We start from the raw sequence: 15,697 nt of genomic DNA on the forward strand, positions 1-15,697 counted from the left end.
CCCGTGTCTGTACCCTGGGAAAGGTGACTGTCCTATGCAATTAACAACCCCCTTCCCCACGCCCCCCATTCAAACACAGTCTTCTTTGAAAAAACATGACGGAAACAGTAATTAACAGCAAAGTATTTTTATTACTTAAGTAGACACTTAGGGGATGGAACTGGGATTGGGACTTGTGTGAGTCCGGAAGGGAACGACTTCTGCAAATGTAGGGTATGAGAGCTTTTGGGTACTTGAGCACTCTGCTGGGGTGCAGTGACAGTTTACACGGCCTCTGGCGCCCCTCCTTCTGGTTATTTTGGGTGAGGGGGGTATGGGACTTTGTGGCGGGGGAGGGCGGTTGCAGATACACTGCAGGGGGGCTCTGTCCTCCTGCGGTCCTGCAGAACATCCACAAGGCGCCTGAGCATGTCCGTTTGCTCCCTCACTAGTCCAAACATTGTTTGAGTCGCCTGCTTGTCTTCCTCACGCCACCTCTCCTCCCGTTCGCTGTGTGAGCGCTGGTACAGAGAGACGGTCTCCCTCCACTGGCTCTGCTGGTCCGCCTCGGCTAGGTAGCAGCCCATACGTTCATCGAACATCTTGTCCCTTGTCTTTTTCTTTCTCCGCCTAATCTTTGCCAGCCTCTGCGAGGGGGATGCTGTGGCAGGTCTGGAGACAGTGGAAGCTGTGAGATGGGAAACAGGGAGTGAATTCCTTGCAAAGATACATTTTTGCGAACAATTAACTGAATCTAGGCTGTCTCTGTGAATTCTGGGTTGAGACCCCTGTGCCTGCTGGGGCACAAATAATTTTCGCGGTGGATTCTGGGTAAATGTCGCCAGTCATTCCTTCCTCCGGGAAAGCAACGGCAGACAATCATTTCAAGCCCGTTTTCCCAGAATTGCCTCTGGCATACGCCATAGCGTGGCAACCATGGACACTGTTTTGCCTTTTGTGTATGTCACCGTATGTGTACTAGATGCCGCTGACAGAGGCGCGTCCAGCAGCGCTACACAGCAGCATGCTTTTGCATGACAGCAGAGATGGTTACCAGCCATATTGTACCATCTACCATACCATAAATTGGTAATAAGATGGTAATAAGATGGGCATGGTTACCTGTCCTTTTGCACTGCACCATTTGGTGCTGTCATAAGTGCCCCTGGCCGAGCAGCCAGGGGCGCAAAAGCAAAAATTGGGAATGACTCCCTGAGTCAATCCCTCCTTTTTGGTATCTAAAAATAGAATCAGTCCTGCCTAGATTATGGGCAAGTGTACTAGAGAACCACTGTATCATAGAACCAGAGAGCACAGCTGCTCTGTGTCCGATCCTGCATAAATTTGGAGCTGTATGCTATTCACAGGGGGTGCTCCTGCAACAACAACCACCTGTTCATTCCGGCCTTCCCACAGCCTTCCTGGGCTACCATACCATTGTCCCACCACTTGTGTGATGAAGTAATAAAGAATGCAGGAATAAGACACAGTGACTTGTTTGTGAGAAATGAGTGGAAGGAAGCCTCCAGCTGCAATGATAGTCCAGGCAGGACATTAATTACTGTGGATGAAGGAGCCCATCATCCCTCTGCTAGTCCAGGGGCAATTCAATCTTTTCTTTACACAGGAAGGGTGGGGGCTGATGGAGCTCAGCCCCCTGTTGCAATGATGAGGACGGTTACCAGCCATACTGCACCATCTACCATGAAAAATTAGGGCCAGGCGCCCTTGATCGACCTCACAGATGCTAGTACGCATGGTTACCAGTCCTTTTGCACTGCCCCATGTGCCAATAGGCTGATGATGCGGACGGATACCAGTCGTTTTGTACCATCAGCCATCCATAGCGTGGGGAGAGCAAGGATGTTGGTGTTGAGTGCTGCACCATCGCGTCTATCTGCAGCATTCAGTAAAGATAGGGTGACATGTAAAAGAGTCAACAGAGGATTGTTTTCACTTCTGGTGGTGGGTGGGGTGTGTGCGCAAATTGCCGAACTATGCCCTGACCCACCGCAGACACTGTGTTTGACCCTAGAAGCATTTGGAGCTCATCCAAGAATGCAAATACTTTTCAGAGACAGCAGGAACTGTGGGATACCTTGCATCCTCATTCCCCCCTCCCTCCATGAGCGTCCATTATATTCTTTGGCTTTCCGTTACGCTCGTCACGCAGCTGCGTGCTGAGTCTGTGCTATGCCGTCTGTCCGTAGATTTTTTAAAAATACTTTGGACCAGGCGTAAAATTACAGTAATTACCCTAATTAGATGCAGGAGTCTCCGAGCGAGATCACCCTGAGGACGGTCACTGAAGGAGATAGAGAGCGCATGCTGCGTGAAAGCTAGCACGAACCAGGGCCCGATGCAGCCGTGCTCGGGGAGGCAGTGCTCCCTGAGTACCTCATGAAAGCCTTGCGCGGAAAAGTGTGCTACCACGGAGCACCCAATAAGGCAGCTCTCCCCAGGAACCTCCTGCTGATGCTTTTCGATTAACGCAAGGAGAGCTTCGTGGAGATCTCCAAGGATGATTTCTGTTCTATCCCCATATATAGAGAGCCCTCCTTTTCACACACTTAAGATTCCTGTTATATTAAGAATAAAAGTTAACATGGTTAAAGCACTTACCGATTGCTCCTTCCCCTGATTCAGGATCCGGGTTCATGGCCGGGGAGGGTTGGTAGGGGATCTCCGTGACGGTGATGAATAGATCCTGGCTGTCGGGGAAACCAGCGTTGTAAGCGCTCTCGCCTGCCTCATCCTCCACAAACCCTTCCTCATCTTCCCCGTCCGCGAACATCGCCGAGGAACTGTCCGTCGACACTGTCCCATCATCAGAGCCCATGCTCACTGGTGGGGCAGTGGTGGCAGGCTCCGTAGCGTCCGTTTGCCGGTTTGATTTTTTGGTAGCCTTGTCTGGGGTCCTTTATTTTCACGCGGCACTGCGTTGCATCCCGGCTGTATCCTCTGTCTGTATCATGGCTTTGGAGACCTTCTCGTAGGTCTTTGCATTCCGTGTTTTGGAGCGCAGCTCCGAAAGCACAGACTCCTCGCCCCACACACCGATCAGATCAAAGAGTTCCCAGTCAGTCTATGCTGGGTCCCTCTTTCTATTCACAGATAACATGAACTCCTCTGCTGGAGAGCTCTGCATCGTGGCAGGTGCTGCTGAGCTCGCCCCGATGTCCAGCCAGGACGTCAGATTCAAAGTGCCCAGACAGGAAAATGAATTCAAATTTTCCCGGGTCATTTCCTGTGTGGCTGGTCACAGAATCCAAGCTCCGACTGCTGTCCAGAGCGTCAACAGAGTGGTGCACTGTGGGATAGCTCCCGGAGCTACTAAGTTCGATTTGCATCCACACCTAGCCTAATTCGAGCTAGCCATGTCGAATTTAGCGTTACTCCACCTGTCGGGGTGGAGTACAGAATTCGAACTAAAGAGCCCTCTAGTTCGAATTAAATGGCTTCCTGGTGTGGACGGTTGAGTGGTTAGTTCGAATTAACGCTGCTAAATTCGAATTAAAGTCCTAGTGTAGACCAGGCCTGAGGCCAACTATTGTCTGAAATAGGCAGCTTTTAGCCCCTTTGTACCATAAGTGGAGCTGAGGATCTGACCTTCTGAGTTTAAGCTGCCTGACTGTCACCTGAGGTGTCATTTAGCAGTATTCCTGTTCGCCTCTATGAGTCAGGCTCTTAGCGTGATAATCACATTGTTCTCTCCTGAATATTCACTATGCCTCTGGGCGCCAACCTATCTTCTTTTGCTCCACAGAATCTAAATTTGGAATTTTAAAGCCTGAACACATTTTAACAAGTGGCTTTAGTTTACATCTATTTCTGCACCTCTACTGCAGAATTTGGCCCAATATAGGTGTGCTAAAACGTAAAAGAAACATTCCACACCTCACCTGCAGTACCAGCAAACAAACATTCACTGCTTTCATAAACATCGCATGCCCAGTAACTGCAGGATTTTCCATTGTTTTTCTGTAACTCAACTAAAAATAACTGAATAGCAGCAAAAAAAGTAAAGATAAGGAAGTGATGTTAAAAGATGAAACATCAGAGGATAAACTCTATAGTTTTGAGTCACCAGGGCAGAATTTATAAGGCTGATGAAAGCAAAAGGGCATGCTTCCACTGATCATTATTAATGACACATGCTTGTGTTTCTGTTACACAGGAAACAGTACAGTGTTTTAGAAATGAAGTACTAACAGATTTTCAGAATTTATGCACAGGTTTCAATAAATATGTTTGCTTCATTTTTCACATTTTCTCTTTTAAGACCAATGAATTCATTTTGGAAGCCAGAGCCAGATAGAGGAATCCATTTCAAATGGAGGAGCTGTTAGAGAAGCATTCAGTCAAATGTCTGATCTATTGCTGCTTGTCGCATGAGTTAAATATTGGCCAGTTTGGGTTTGTGCTGCTGCAAACTGGTTCATTTGATTTGTACAGCAGACAGCCTAGAGATTCAGAGTCTATGTTGTCTGCTGATATATTACCAGCAGATAACACTTTAAGGACTAGAGGAGAGAAATTGAGACAGGATTGGATTTAACTGCAATGACTGAATATGCATCTGCCACCAAAAAGGCCCCTTCAAAAAGTCTCTAAGCATGCTTGCCTATTGAACAAAGTGTTAGCTCTTAGCAATAGGTCAAGGAAGCTGCTTCCTTCTTCTTCCATCAGAGGTAAATATTGGAGAGTGTAGAGGCTGGTTAGGTAAAATACAAGGAAAAATGGAGGGACAAAGAAACTAATTCTGCTCAGTCATCACCACCAATAAGTGCCTAGGCCCTACCAAACATGTGCGACACGAATATGAAAGCTCACCCTAGATGACCAGATGTCCATCAAAAATTGCTGGTTGATGGTAGTGGACAAAAGATACAGAGAATGAAAATTGTTGGAAAAGTTAACACCACAAAATAAATACTAATGCTTAGCTATTATATAGATGCCATACATCAAGTGAAATAGTTCACTCAGAAAGAGATTTCACAATTACACTCTGCCAAATTACAACACATCTACTAAATAATTAATTTATAAATTAAAACTGATCGAATGGGAGGCTGGCATTAACTCAAGCTGTGTTGATTTTTATCACTCTCAAAATCTGTACTTTGTTTCCATCAAGTGTTAGAGTAATTGGCAGCAAGTTTTTAAATCTTCATATGCAAATTAAAAGGGAAACTGTTTTAAGGAGAAAAAGAAAAAAACTAGACAAGATGAAAGATAATACCCTTCGAGCTCCAAGATTCCCTGCCAGTTCACTGACTCTTGATTTTCTTTGATTTGCTAACTCTTTGACAGAATTAACTCCATCGGAAAACATACTGATCAGTAGCTGAAGAGGAACCACAATGTCTAACTCAGATAACACCTGAAGAAAGATAAAAATAAAAAAGCATGAGTTTTCAGCTCGGACCAAAAATACTAACTACCTTTATAAATACTTTAACCGTGACCCTATTTCAACAAGATCCATAAACATGTGTCTAACTTCAACCACGTGAGTAGTTTGATTGAAGTCAATGGGACTATTTGTGCTTAAAGTCAGGCCCATGCCTAAGTACCTGGCTGAATCAGAGCCAAGCAAATCTGTCTGAGTACAACAAAGAGCACTTTCCAATATGCTTGCAACTGAAACCTGACAACTCTCTTTGCTGATATTTGAGGCCCCTTTTACTCACAAACATTCCGATGTGAGGTGTTTTCACGAGATGTTTGTGTGAAGCAAAAATGACACAACTACTAGCATGAATAGGTGATACCACTGGTACTAATTATTATTTGTATTGCAGTAGTGCCCCAAGGCTCCAGTCAGAATAATTCCTGTGGCCATTATGAAAAGCTCTTTTCATTATTCCTCAATAGATTCATCAAACAATTTCAAATATTGGTGAACAGACCAGAGGCTCTTCCTTTTCTCAAGGGACCCATCACATGCAGCAAATCACCAAGAGGGAATTCTCACAGTGACCTCTTCATGAACAAACCAGACAAAACTGAGCTCTCTCAAACAGTCATCGAACAGTTGTTAATAAGCAAATCTGCAAAAGGCACAATCTGTTGGTGGAAAATTTGCCAACAGACAAAACTATTACAGCCATCAACTAAATTGTTCTCTGCAAATAGGTAACCTAGCATTGACTGCAAATAACTCTCATCGGGGCAGGAACAATAAAAATGGGCATAAGCGTTATTCACAAAAGGCCAACTATTGTAAAATGCACCTGGCTTTAAGGGGAGCTGCACCCTGCAGGATGAATCTCATCCAAGTAGCTGCTCAGTATGCAGGGGAAGCACACATGGTTGCAGTGTACACCTTCACTCCAGCTGGCCAGCTTCAGGGTTTAGTACATAGGAGCAGTGAAGTCAAGGCAACAAGTGGTTTTGATAGACTCCAAAGGGAATCCAATCCAGCTCTTCACAACAAAGGACCCTTAAAAACTGCTTAAGTGTTCCTGAAGTCATTCTGCAGTCTACGAAGCAAATTAGGTGCAGACCCTAGCGTACAGCTGGGGAAGAGGCAGGGGCACCGGGCCTACTCTCAAGCCACAACCTACAACCAAAGGGAAAACGGGCTTCTAGCCTTCCACCAAAAGGCCAGACCTATCGCCTGAGATGGGAGAGTGACATCTAACCTCCCTTGTAGGCACTGAGCTACCTATTTGCTTGCACTGGGGGTAAGCGAAGAGGAAAAAGACTTCCTGACCCTTAAAAAAGGTTTGATTCAGAGATGAGTGAAAGTTCAAGATAGCGCTTTTATGTCTTAACCATTTCACCCATTTCTAATTACAACCCCAATAAGCTGCTTCAGCACGACCTATCCATAATAGTCACTTACATGTAGCCAGAGCAAAGCTTGCTCCTGCACAGAGGAAGGATAGCCTGTGAATCGACAACTAATGAAGCCAAACATCTCCTCCATGGAAAAAGGCAGTGGGCAAAGCTCAATATCAAACATTTTGCTGCAAAGAAGAATAAAGATACATGATCACTGGTTTGCTGTTATGTGCAGTACATAGTAGACTGTACCCGGACAATTAATAGAATACCAATCACAACTAAATAATACTAACATCTCACTAATGTATCACTTGCATGCTCATTTTGCATCACACAGGGAGTGTGTTACCTGCAATTGTCATTTTGACTCCGGGGAGTCATTCCTGAGTTTGGTGGGTCTGTCACGCATCATAACAATTCAAATGAAATTTCAAAGTGTGTTCAGCCAGGCTATGCAGATGGATTGGAAAGATCAGAGAGCAGAAATATTTTCATCTGTTAGTGATGACTTTCTCTACCTCCAACACATAGAAATATTTCTCTCCTTACCTTTCCCCCACGAAAATGCATTGCATACTGGAGACAGACCTCAGCCACTGAGGACTGACTGTAAGTTTAAGAGGCACTGTGTAGCTGCACTGTCCCAGAATGCATGAAACGGGGCATTGGGATTCTGAGAGCACACACCCTGGCTTCCCCTTTGCTCCAGAGGGGAAGTAATTTGCTAGACCAGTAGCAGACTAATCCGCTTCTGTGCCAGCTCAGCTGTGCCCATTCCCCACCCATGCACACCCACTCCAGACCCACGTGTAAGGGAGTAGCAGCACTTCCCTGGAGACTGCTCTCTCCACTGTGCCCGAACCCCCTGGACGTGTTGTCTGCTCAGAGTAAAGGTCAATCTAGTCCTACTTTTGGATCAGGATACAGATCCAGTGATACTGTGGAACTTTGGATCAAATGTTCCAGTTAAGGTCCAACTTTAACTTATTAATGATGCAGCTGCATCTAGTCACTATCTCTTATACTGCATATAAACAAAGCAGTTCTGAAAGGCATTTTTATTCAGTGTCACCAATTTCTTGTGCTAAAACCCTTGTTGATTAATATACTCACCATTGTTACAGCTCAAGTACCCGTTTACCTACCTTAGTACTTCTCTGAACTCTTTCAGTTGATTATCAGGCACTTCTGTTCTAATGGCTTCCAGCCATTCTGGCATAATACATTCCCACACTGGCTGGTTTATTACATTGTATGGAATCAGGCAGAGGATGCGATTCAGACCTTCCTTTAATTGTGTCACAGTGCTACAGGATTTGTCCCAGTATCCACCAACCTGAGGGCATTTCCAGGAATAGTGTTTATTAGCTGCTATTATAATTCTTCCATTTGTTATTTGTATAGCATCATATAATTGCATGGCACCTTACAGACATTAAATCATGATGACGGATCAGTAGTATAGTTCAGTGCATATTTCAGATTCAGCCATGGGGACTGCATATTTTTTTTCATATGATCCAGGGGCAACTGAAGTGCAGCTGAAGATTTAAATGCAGTTCTCCCTGTCCAGCCTAATGACTACTTAAGTATTTATCCACAGTAGAGAAAGACTGTAGTCCAGTGGTTAGGGTAGCTAGCTGAAAGGTGGAAGACACCAGGTCAAGTCCACCTGTTTTAGTCACTCTCATTATTTATCCAAAGTGGAACAGCTTCAACAGGAACATAAAAACATAAGAATGGCCATACTGGGTCAGACCAAAGGTCCGGCCAGCCAGTATCCTGTCTACCAACAGTGACCAATGCCAGGCACCCCAGGGGGAGTGAACCTAACAGGTAATGATCAAGTGACCTCTCTCCTGCCATCCATCTTCACCCTCTGACAAACAGAGGCTAGGGACTTATCCATCCTGGCTAATAGCCATTAATGGACTTAACCTCCATGAATTTATCTAATTCTCTTTTAAACCCTGTTATAGTCCTAGCTTTCACAACCTCCTCAGGCAAGGAGTTCCACAGGTTGACTGTGCGCTGTGTGAAGAACAACTTCCTTTTATTTGTTTTAAACCTGCTGCCCATTAATTTCATTTGGTGGCCCCTAGTTCTTATATTACAGGAACATATCGGTAACTTTTCCTTATTCACTTTCTCCACACCACTCATGATTTTATATACCTGTATCATATCCCCCCCCACCTTAGTCTCCTCTTTTCCAAGCTGAAAAGTCCAAGAAGGACCAATGGTTACATTAAGCTAATCCCCAAAATGGCCAGGAGGAGGTGCCCTCCTGTGGTGAGTAGAGCACCCTGTCTGAGAGTTAAGTGCCTAAATACCCTTATGGTCTGGGCCTGTATGCGTTGATCTGAGGGCAGAATTTGTTCCTTAAAGTTTCTAAATATACCACAGTAAGACTTCAAGCTTTATGGCTTTTATAGAACCTCCAGACAAAATACAGAAAATATTCTTACCCTGGCAAACTCCATTGGTTTAGGAAGTAGGCACATAACCATGACATCAAATCGAACGTCACAAACCGTCTTCAGCCACTTGGTGACAAACTGAGGTTTGAGTTTTTCCACCAGGCTACCAACTTCATCATCCATCATATAAGCTGTGGAATGAAACCACTGGAAGACCATACTAACCAGGCGAGCTAAGCTCTCTGTTGGAGTATTCTCACTGGGAGTACAAAGGCTCACCTGGAAGACAGCAAAAACAAACCTAATTTTCAATTTATCCCAAGATACTGTGGTAACTGCTGGTGGGAGGGGACTGTACCATTTTCTATAAGATTCTTCATCTTCTCTGAGATTCCACTCTGCATCTTGATAATGGGGTAATGGAGCTACTTGTTTCTCAGTATTTGTATGAATACAGCTCAGGTGTGTATTAACTGAAAAGTATTATCATCTGAGAGTCTCTTTGAAATGAATTGCTGATCTCTGTCCAGTTCCTAATGGAAAAGTGTTCACTTCATGCTAACTGGCACCATTGCTGTCAGTCTCTGAGAGGTCTAGGATTGCACAGGCGTTCAGTAAAATCACTGACTTTTCACTCTGCCATCTAGAGATGTTCCCTCCAGGTCAGAGATGAGGCACATTGACAGAACAGAGCAGGTAAGCTTGTACTGCTGTTGCCCATATGCTACACCTCCTGTGAATATAAAGCGACCTTCAGCTTTCAAGAAAACTGTTTTAAGCATCATAGATGGACACAACAACATACAAAACAAGATTGGAATCTCTGCCTCAAGTGCTTACACTCGAAGTTTAGACATGGAGATATTAGGAGGGTGAAGACAGTAAAGTCACATGATCATTTGAGTCAGTAGTGCAAACACCTCCTAACTCTCAGACCTGCCAACATTTGTAAACAGAAAGCCGTAGGTTCTCATTTACATATATTTCCATAAATGTCTCTGCCTTCCTACACCATACCCTAACACCACATCCCAGGGCCCTAGCTCCCCTCCCCTTTCCTCAGCCTTCTGGAAGAGGCCTTGTAAATGGGTGCTGGCCCTTTAAGGCCCGAGGAGGTAATCACTCCATTCCATGAGTCCTGGGAAGTAAGTGAAGCAGTTATTGGGAGAGAGAAAGATGGTCCCAGGGAGTAGTTGGGGACAGGGATAGTACGGGGCCATCCCAGACCAGTGCTCCTTTAAGGGCCTGAGATCAGGAGCCTTGTAGATTGGCTGGGGCAAGATTCCCTGCAGCCCCAGCCAGCACGGAAGGGTTTGGGGTTCTTTGACCCACATGGGGGAAGCCCAGAGTGTAATTAGTTGACAGAGAGGCTCCAAGCCCAGTCAAAGGGGCAAGCTGATGTCACACAGCTGCTGAGGGGGAAGAGCTCAGCTGGGATACAGCCCCAGGAAGGGAGGCAGTGAGATCCCTGAACCAGAGGAGAGAGAGTCTACAGGCCAGGGAAGCCAGGACTGGCAACGCAGTCCCAAAAAGGATTGTGAGACCCTAAACCTGAGGAGTGAGCAGAAAGGGGTCATTCAGGGAGCTGAATGCTACTTAATAAGTTAGACTCCAGATGGGGGGATATAGTTTCGAAGACCTTCTTGTGACTGGATTATTCTGGGAACTCAGTGGGAAACTAAGGCAGGGTACCTGCAGGGCCACCCAGATCATGTGGGGGTGCCCTGGGACAGCACCCATCCATAGGCCTCAGTAGGTGGCCCTCCTCTCCTGGCTGTAGGCAGTGTCCTGCTGCCCCCTAATTTCTAGACTTTGAGGGGTTGCCAATTCCCTGCAATTCAGAGAGCGAGAGCACTCCAGGATCAATCAGCAGGGGCTGGGAGATACTCTTTCTACCCTCACCCAGCAGGTCCCAGCACTGCTTACACTTTGGGCCCTGCCCGTTCCCACCCTGCAGGCTTGGGGCATGTCTACTTCTTGGGCAGGGCTTACCTACCCACCCAAGGGAGACACCTCTCACCATCCTCATCACCCTTTGGAACAACACCCAAGCCAGCAGGACTCAGCCTGTGAGCACAGCAGGGTGGGTGAAGGACTCTGCCCCATCCCTGCCCTCTGCCCCTAGTGATCAGTCCCCAAGTGCTCTCTCTGGATTGGCTGGGGGACAGTGACACCTCCCCCTTGATGGCCCCCTGAAGGCTAGAGATTGGAAAGAGCAGCGGGGCACCCCTTGAATCCAGGAGGGGAGGGCAGCCCATCAGGGTCCCTCCCAGAAGACTCTGAATTAAGAGGGGAAACTGGTACCCCTGGGTTTGCTATTAGGAACCGGGGGTCAGAGACATGGTGGGGATCAGGAGGGGGCATCACAGGAACATGGGAGGTCAGAGGTACATGGTGGATTGGAGGTAAATGGGGAGGATGAAGGCAGCAGAGGAATATGGGGATGCTGGGAAATGGTTAAAAATACATGGGGGATAGGGCATATGGGGAGCTGCAGAGCCAGCAGGTGGAAGCTGCATCCCAGCATGCACAGAGATCAAAGGCCTGGGGGGTTCACCAGAGCTCAGCCCTTTTGTTTACCCAGCTGGGAGGCCGGGGCTGACCTCTGCCTGCTACCCAGGCTAATGGAATGAGCTGTCCATTTAGCTTATGCAGCAGCTCTGGGTTCTCCTTCCCCAAGAGGTGGGTAAATGGGAAAGGACAGCCAATCAGAGGCAATTTCCTGGTAGCCTATGAGTTTTCCCCTAGCTGGGTCTGAAAACCCAGAGAGTTAGCAGGTGTGGATTCTCCTTTCACACCCATTTTACAAGCAGCGTATTCATTTGATTCAATGAAATTACTCCTGTTTTTCACCAGAGTCAGTGAAAGATGAATCAGGCCCCACAGGGATTTTTAAATTTCTTTTGTTCTATATGAAGCATATATTTCAAGACTGTACTTTATCAATGGCCTTGAAGAACTGGACTCAACAGTACAGCAGGTGGAGGCATGATGGCCTGAGTCTTAAATGGGGACCAGACATACAGAGATGCATGAAAAAAAGGCACAGAGGCAGGTGTGGCATGAGGAAGGAGGGTACTCAGACACATGGCTAGGACTAAAGGAGACAAGAGCAGAGAGTCCTTAGGCAACTTCTTACAGCCACACACAACAGGCTGAGTGGAACCACCAACACACCACCTTTGTTCTCTCCTCCAAAAGGAACTCTGAGGCAGGAAGATTTACTTCATACTCTACAAATAATTTGCAGATAAAATAGGTTAAACTACTGGTCTAAAATGCCTAGCGCAGAAGGAGACAGCTGGCTGGTTACATGGTGCTGTCTCCTCATCCTTATTTCCACATTAGAAGACACTTAAATCACATTAAATATTTGCTTAATGTTACTTTTCCATATGGGCAATTGCTGTAGTTGTCACAGCGATGTTGTGCAGTCCAAATGGGGAGGGAGAAGGCCTATGTGACTGCAAACAAGGGAGTTGTCCACAAGATAATTTCTGTTTTAAGATGTGGTTCATGCTATGGAAAATTTTGAGAACTCCTCAAGGGACGAGGAAAGAGCTTTTGGCTAAGTTTGTACTGGTAGTATAGGCCCAGCTGGTAGAGATGTATGAAACTGAGGGCATGTCTACACTGCAACTGGAAGCATGCTTCCCAGCATGGGTAGACTACTTGGCTATTTTTAGTGCACTAGCTGAAGCAGAGCTAGCATATGTCCATCTAACCACACGGGAAGCAAACTCCCAGCTGCTGTGCAGACATACCCTAAGTAGTTATAGCAGTTAATACAAACCTTTTCATCAGCTTTAGTCAATATGGATTTGTACCTCCTGAGTTTCATTCTGAACTGCAGGTTTTAATCAAACCAAAATTCAAAGTGAAACTCAATCAAAATTTGTTTCACCTGGTTTCAGATAAAAAAAAAAATCTTTAAAGTACAAATGCCCCATTACTTTGATCCAGATACACTTGGCTTTGGGGGGTTTATCAGCACAGTTTCAAGCAAGCAGTGCATGAACCTTCGCAAACCTTGAATTAACATGGGCTGAATTTCAAATTTGTAATAAACAAAACTCTCAAGTGGATGAGTTTAATATGGACTGTGAGGGTGTGTTGCAAACATTCCCAGAGCTTTATTTGGCAGAAGCAGGGCAGAGACTGGAAAGCATCTTTTCAAGACTGAAACCGATTTAAAAGTGAGTGGGGATGGTGAAGAAAAAACACAATTAATTTGGGAAATGTGTAGTGGCAAGACATCAAGCAATGGAGAAGTAATGAAAAACAAATGAAAATCAAATGGTATCTAAAATTATATGTATCGTGTGCTTCCGCCCTCTGGTGTACACGAAAGTGCTCCTGTTATGTTTGTCACTAAAACTACTACTGAATTTCTGGATACTAAACTTAAGGAAAAACCTTCTTACACAGGGAGAAGAGAATGTGAACAGTGCTGGGAGCACTTCAATAAAAACATCCGTGTCTGAAACAGAAGAAAGGGGCAGACTGTAGAAAGCAGAAAGAGTGAAAACAGATTTCTACTAGCAAGACAAACTCCTCTTGTTATCCAGTCATGCAAATTATGGGAAAAGAACTAACGAGCCTAAAGTATTTGCTTATTATAAAGATAACGAATCTGTGGCACAGCATCCTTCACAATGGAAGGAGCAATAATACCATAGTAACAAATTCGTTGTCTGAGATGTTTCAGCAGAAACACAAAAGTTCTTGAAGATAGTGGAAAGCACTAGAGACTGAACTCTTATAAACTAGTTATGCACATTAGAAAAAAAAATGAATACCTTTGCCTTTACCTAGAAATAGTGTAAAACACATCAATGTAGAACAGTTACAAAGATACAGTATGTAACATCATATAGAGGCAAACTTGTAGTCCAATGATTACAGCAAGTAACTCAGTCAGGGAATCTGGATTCTCCTCCCAGCTCTGCCATGTGGCCTGAGAGCTTGTCTGTATTATAAAAATGGCACCAATTTAATTAGATCAATCCTGTCCTGGTAAATGACTGAATTAAGCTAAATGAATTTAAGAGTGAGGTCAATGATAGGACAGATGACCCTGCAGAAAGAGGGGAGAGGGAGAAACAGCAAGAAACACTTACTAAGAACCAGATTCCAAACTGGCTCAGGATGCGCTGGTCATGCTTGTCATCATCTTTGTTATCAAAGTCAGTGTTGTCCAAGGAATGATGGGAAGAGGAGAGGCCCATCTGCCTCCTGCGGTTGAGTTCATACTCCCTCTGCTCAGCATGGAACTCTGCTTCTTTCAGCAAGCTGCAAAACAAGGTGAATGTGGCCCGTAATTCAGCCTTTCTGCACTGGAAGTAGATAGCTGGTCAGTGACTATTACAAATTAAAGCACTAGATTTCATTCATCTCCCTGTGCACGGTGTCCTTGAAGGGTAAAAAACATAATGAAATAAGATAAAGTCTCAGCTTTCAAGGTCAAATTCTGAAACTCAGACATGTGTACAAGTCCCTCGGCTGGATTCTCATCTTTGCTACACCAGGATGATTTCAGTGCAGTCACTGTAGTTTATGCTGGTGAAACTAGGATCACAACCTGGCCCTGGGACTTGCATAGGATTTGCATAGGATTCAAGTCAGTGGCACTGCTATGGGTACCCGCATGGCCCCTCAGTATGCCAACATCTTCATGGCTGACTTAGAACAACGCTTCCTTAGCTCTCGTTCCCTAACGCCCCTACTCTACTTGCGCTACATTGATGACATCTTCATCATCTGGACTCATGGAAAAGAAGCCCTCGAGGAATTCCACCGTGATTTTAACAATTTCCATCCCACCATCAACCTCAGCCTAGACCAATCCACACAAGCGGTCCATTTCCTAGACACTACTGTGCTAATAAACGATGGTCACATAAAAACCACCCTATACCGGAAACCCACTGACCGCTATACTTACTTACATGCCTCCAGCTTCCATCCCGGACACACCACACGATCCATTGTCTACAGCCAAGCTCTAAGATACAACCGTATTTGCTCCAATCCCTCAGACAGAGATAAACACCTACAAGATCTCTATCAAGCATTCTTAAAACTACAATACCCACCTGCTGAAGTGAAAAAACAGATTGACAGAGCCAGAAGAGTACCCAGAAGCCACCTACTACAGGACAGGCCTAAAAAAGAAAATAACAGAACGCCACTAGCCATCACCTACAGCCCCCAACTAAAACCTCTCCAGCGCATCATCAAAGATTTACAACCTATCCTTAAAGATGATCCCTCACTCTCACAGATCTTGTAAGACAGGCCAGTCCTCGCTTATAGACAGCCTCCCAACCTGAAGCAAATACTCACCAGCAACTGCACACCATACAACATAAACACTAACCCAGGAACCTATCCTTGCAACAAAGCCCGATGCCAGCTCTGTCCACATATCCATTCAAGTGACACCATCATAGGACCTAATCACATCAGCCACGCCATCAGGGGCTCGTATACCTGCACATCTA

At 45.4% G+C, this 15,697-nt stretch overlaps 1 protein-coding gene across 1 annotated transcript in view; it reads right to left on the reverse strand.

Annotated features, from left to right (window-relative positions):
- Positions 1 to 15,697, reverse strand: part of UNC79 (unc-79 homolog, NALCN channel complex subunit) — a 159,252-nt gene that overhangs the window by 102,239 nt on the left and 41,316 nt on the right. The window contains exons 13-17 of the mRNA XM_045017008.1: positions 14,315 to 14,486; positions 9,243 to 9,473; positions 7,920 to 8,110; positions 6,833 to 6,956; positions 5,225 to 5,365 (exon numbers count right to left, since the gene is read on the reverse strand). Of these exons, the coding sequence (XP_044872943.1) occupies positions 5,225 to 5,365; positions 6,833 to 6,956; positions 7,920 to 8,110; positions 9,243 to 9,473; positions 14,315 to 14,486 (859 nt within the window). The remainder of the gene's footprint in view (positions 1 to 5,224; positions 5,366 to 6,832; positions 6,957 to 7,919; positions 8,111 to 9,242; positions 9,474 to 14,314; positions 14,487 to 15,697) is intronic.

The sequence above is a fragment of the Mauremys mutica genome, chromosome 4 (genome assembly GCF_020497125.1).
Source record: "Mauremys mutica isolate MM-2020 ecotype Southern chromosome 4, ASM2049712v1, whole genome shotgun sequence".
NCBI lineage: Eukaryota > Metazoa > Chordata > Testudines > Geoemydidae > Mauremys > Mauremys mutica.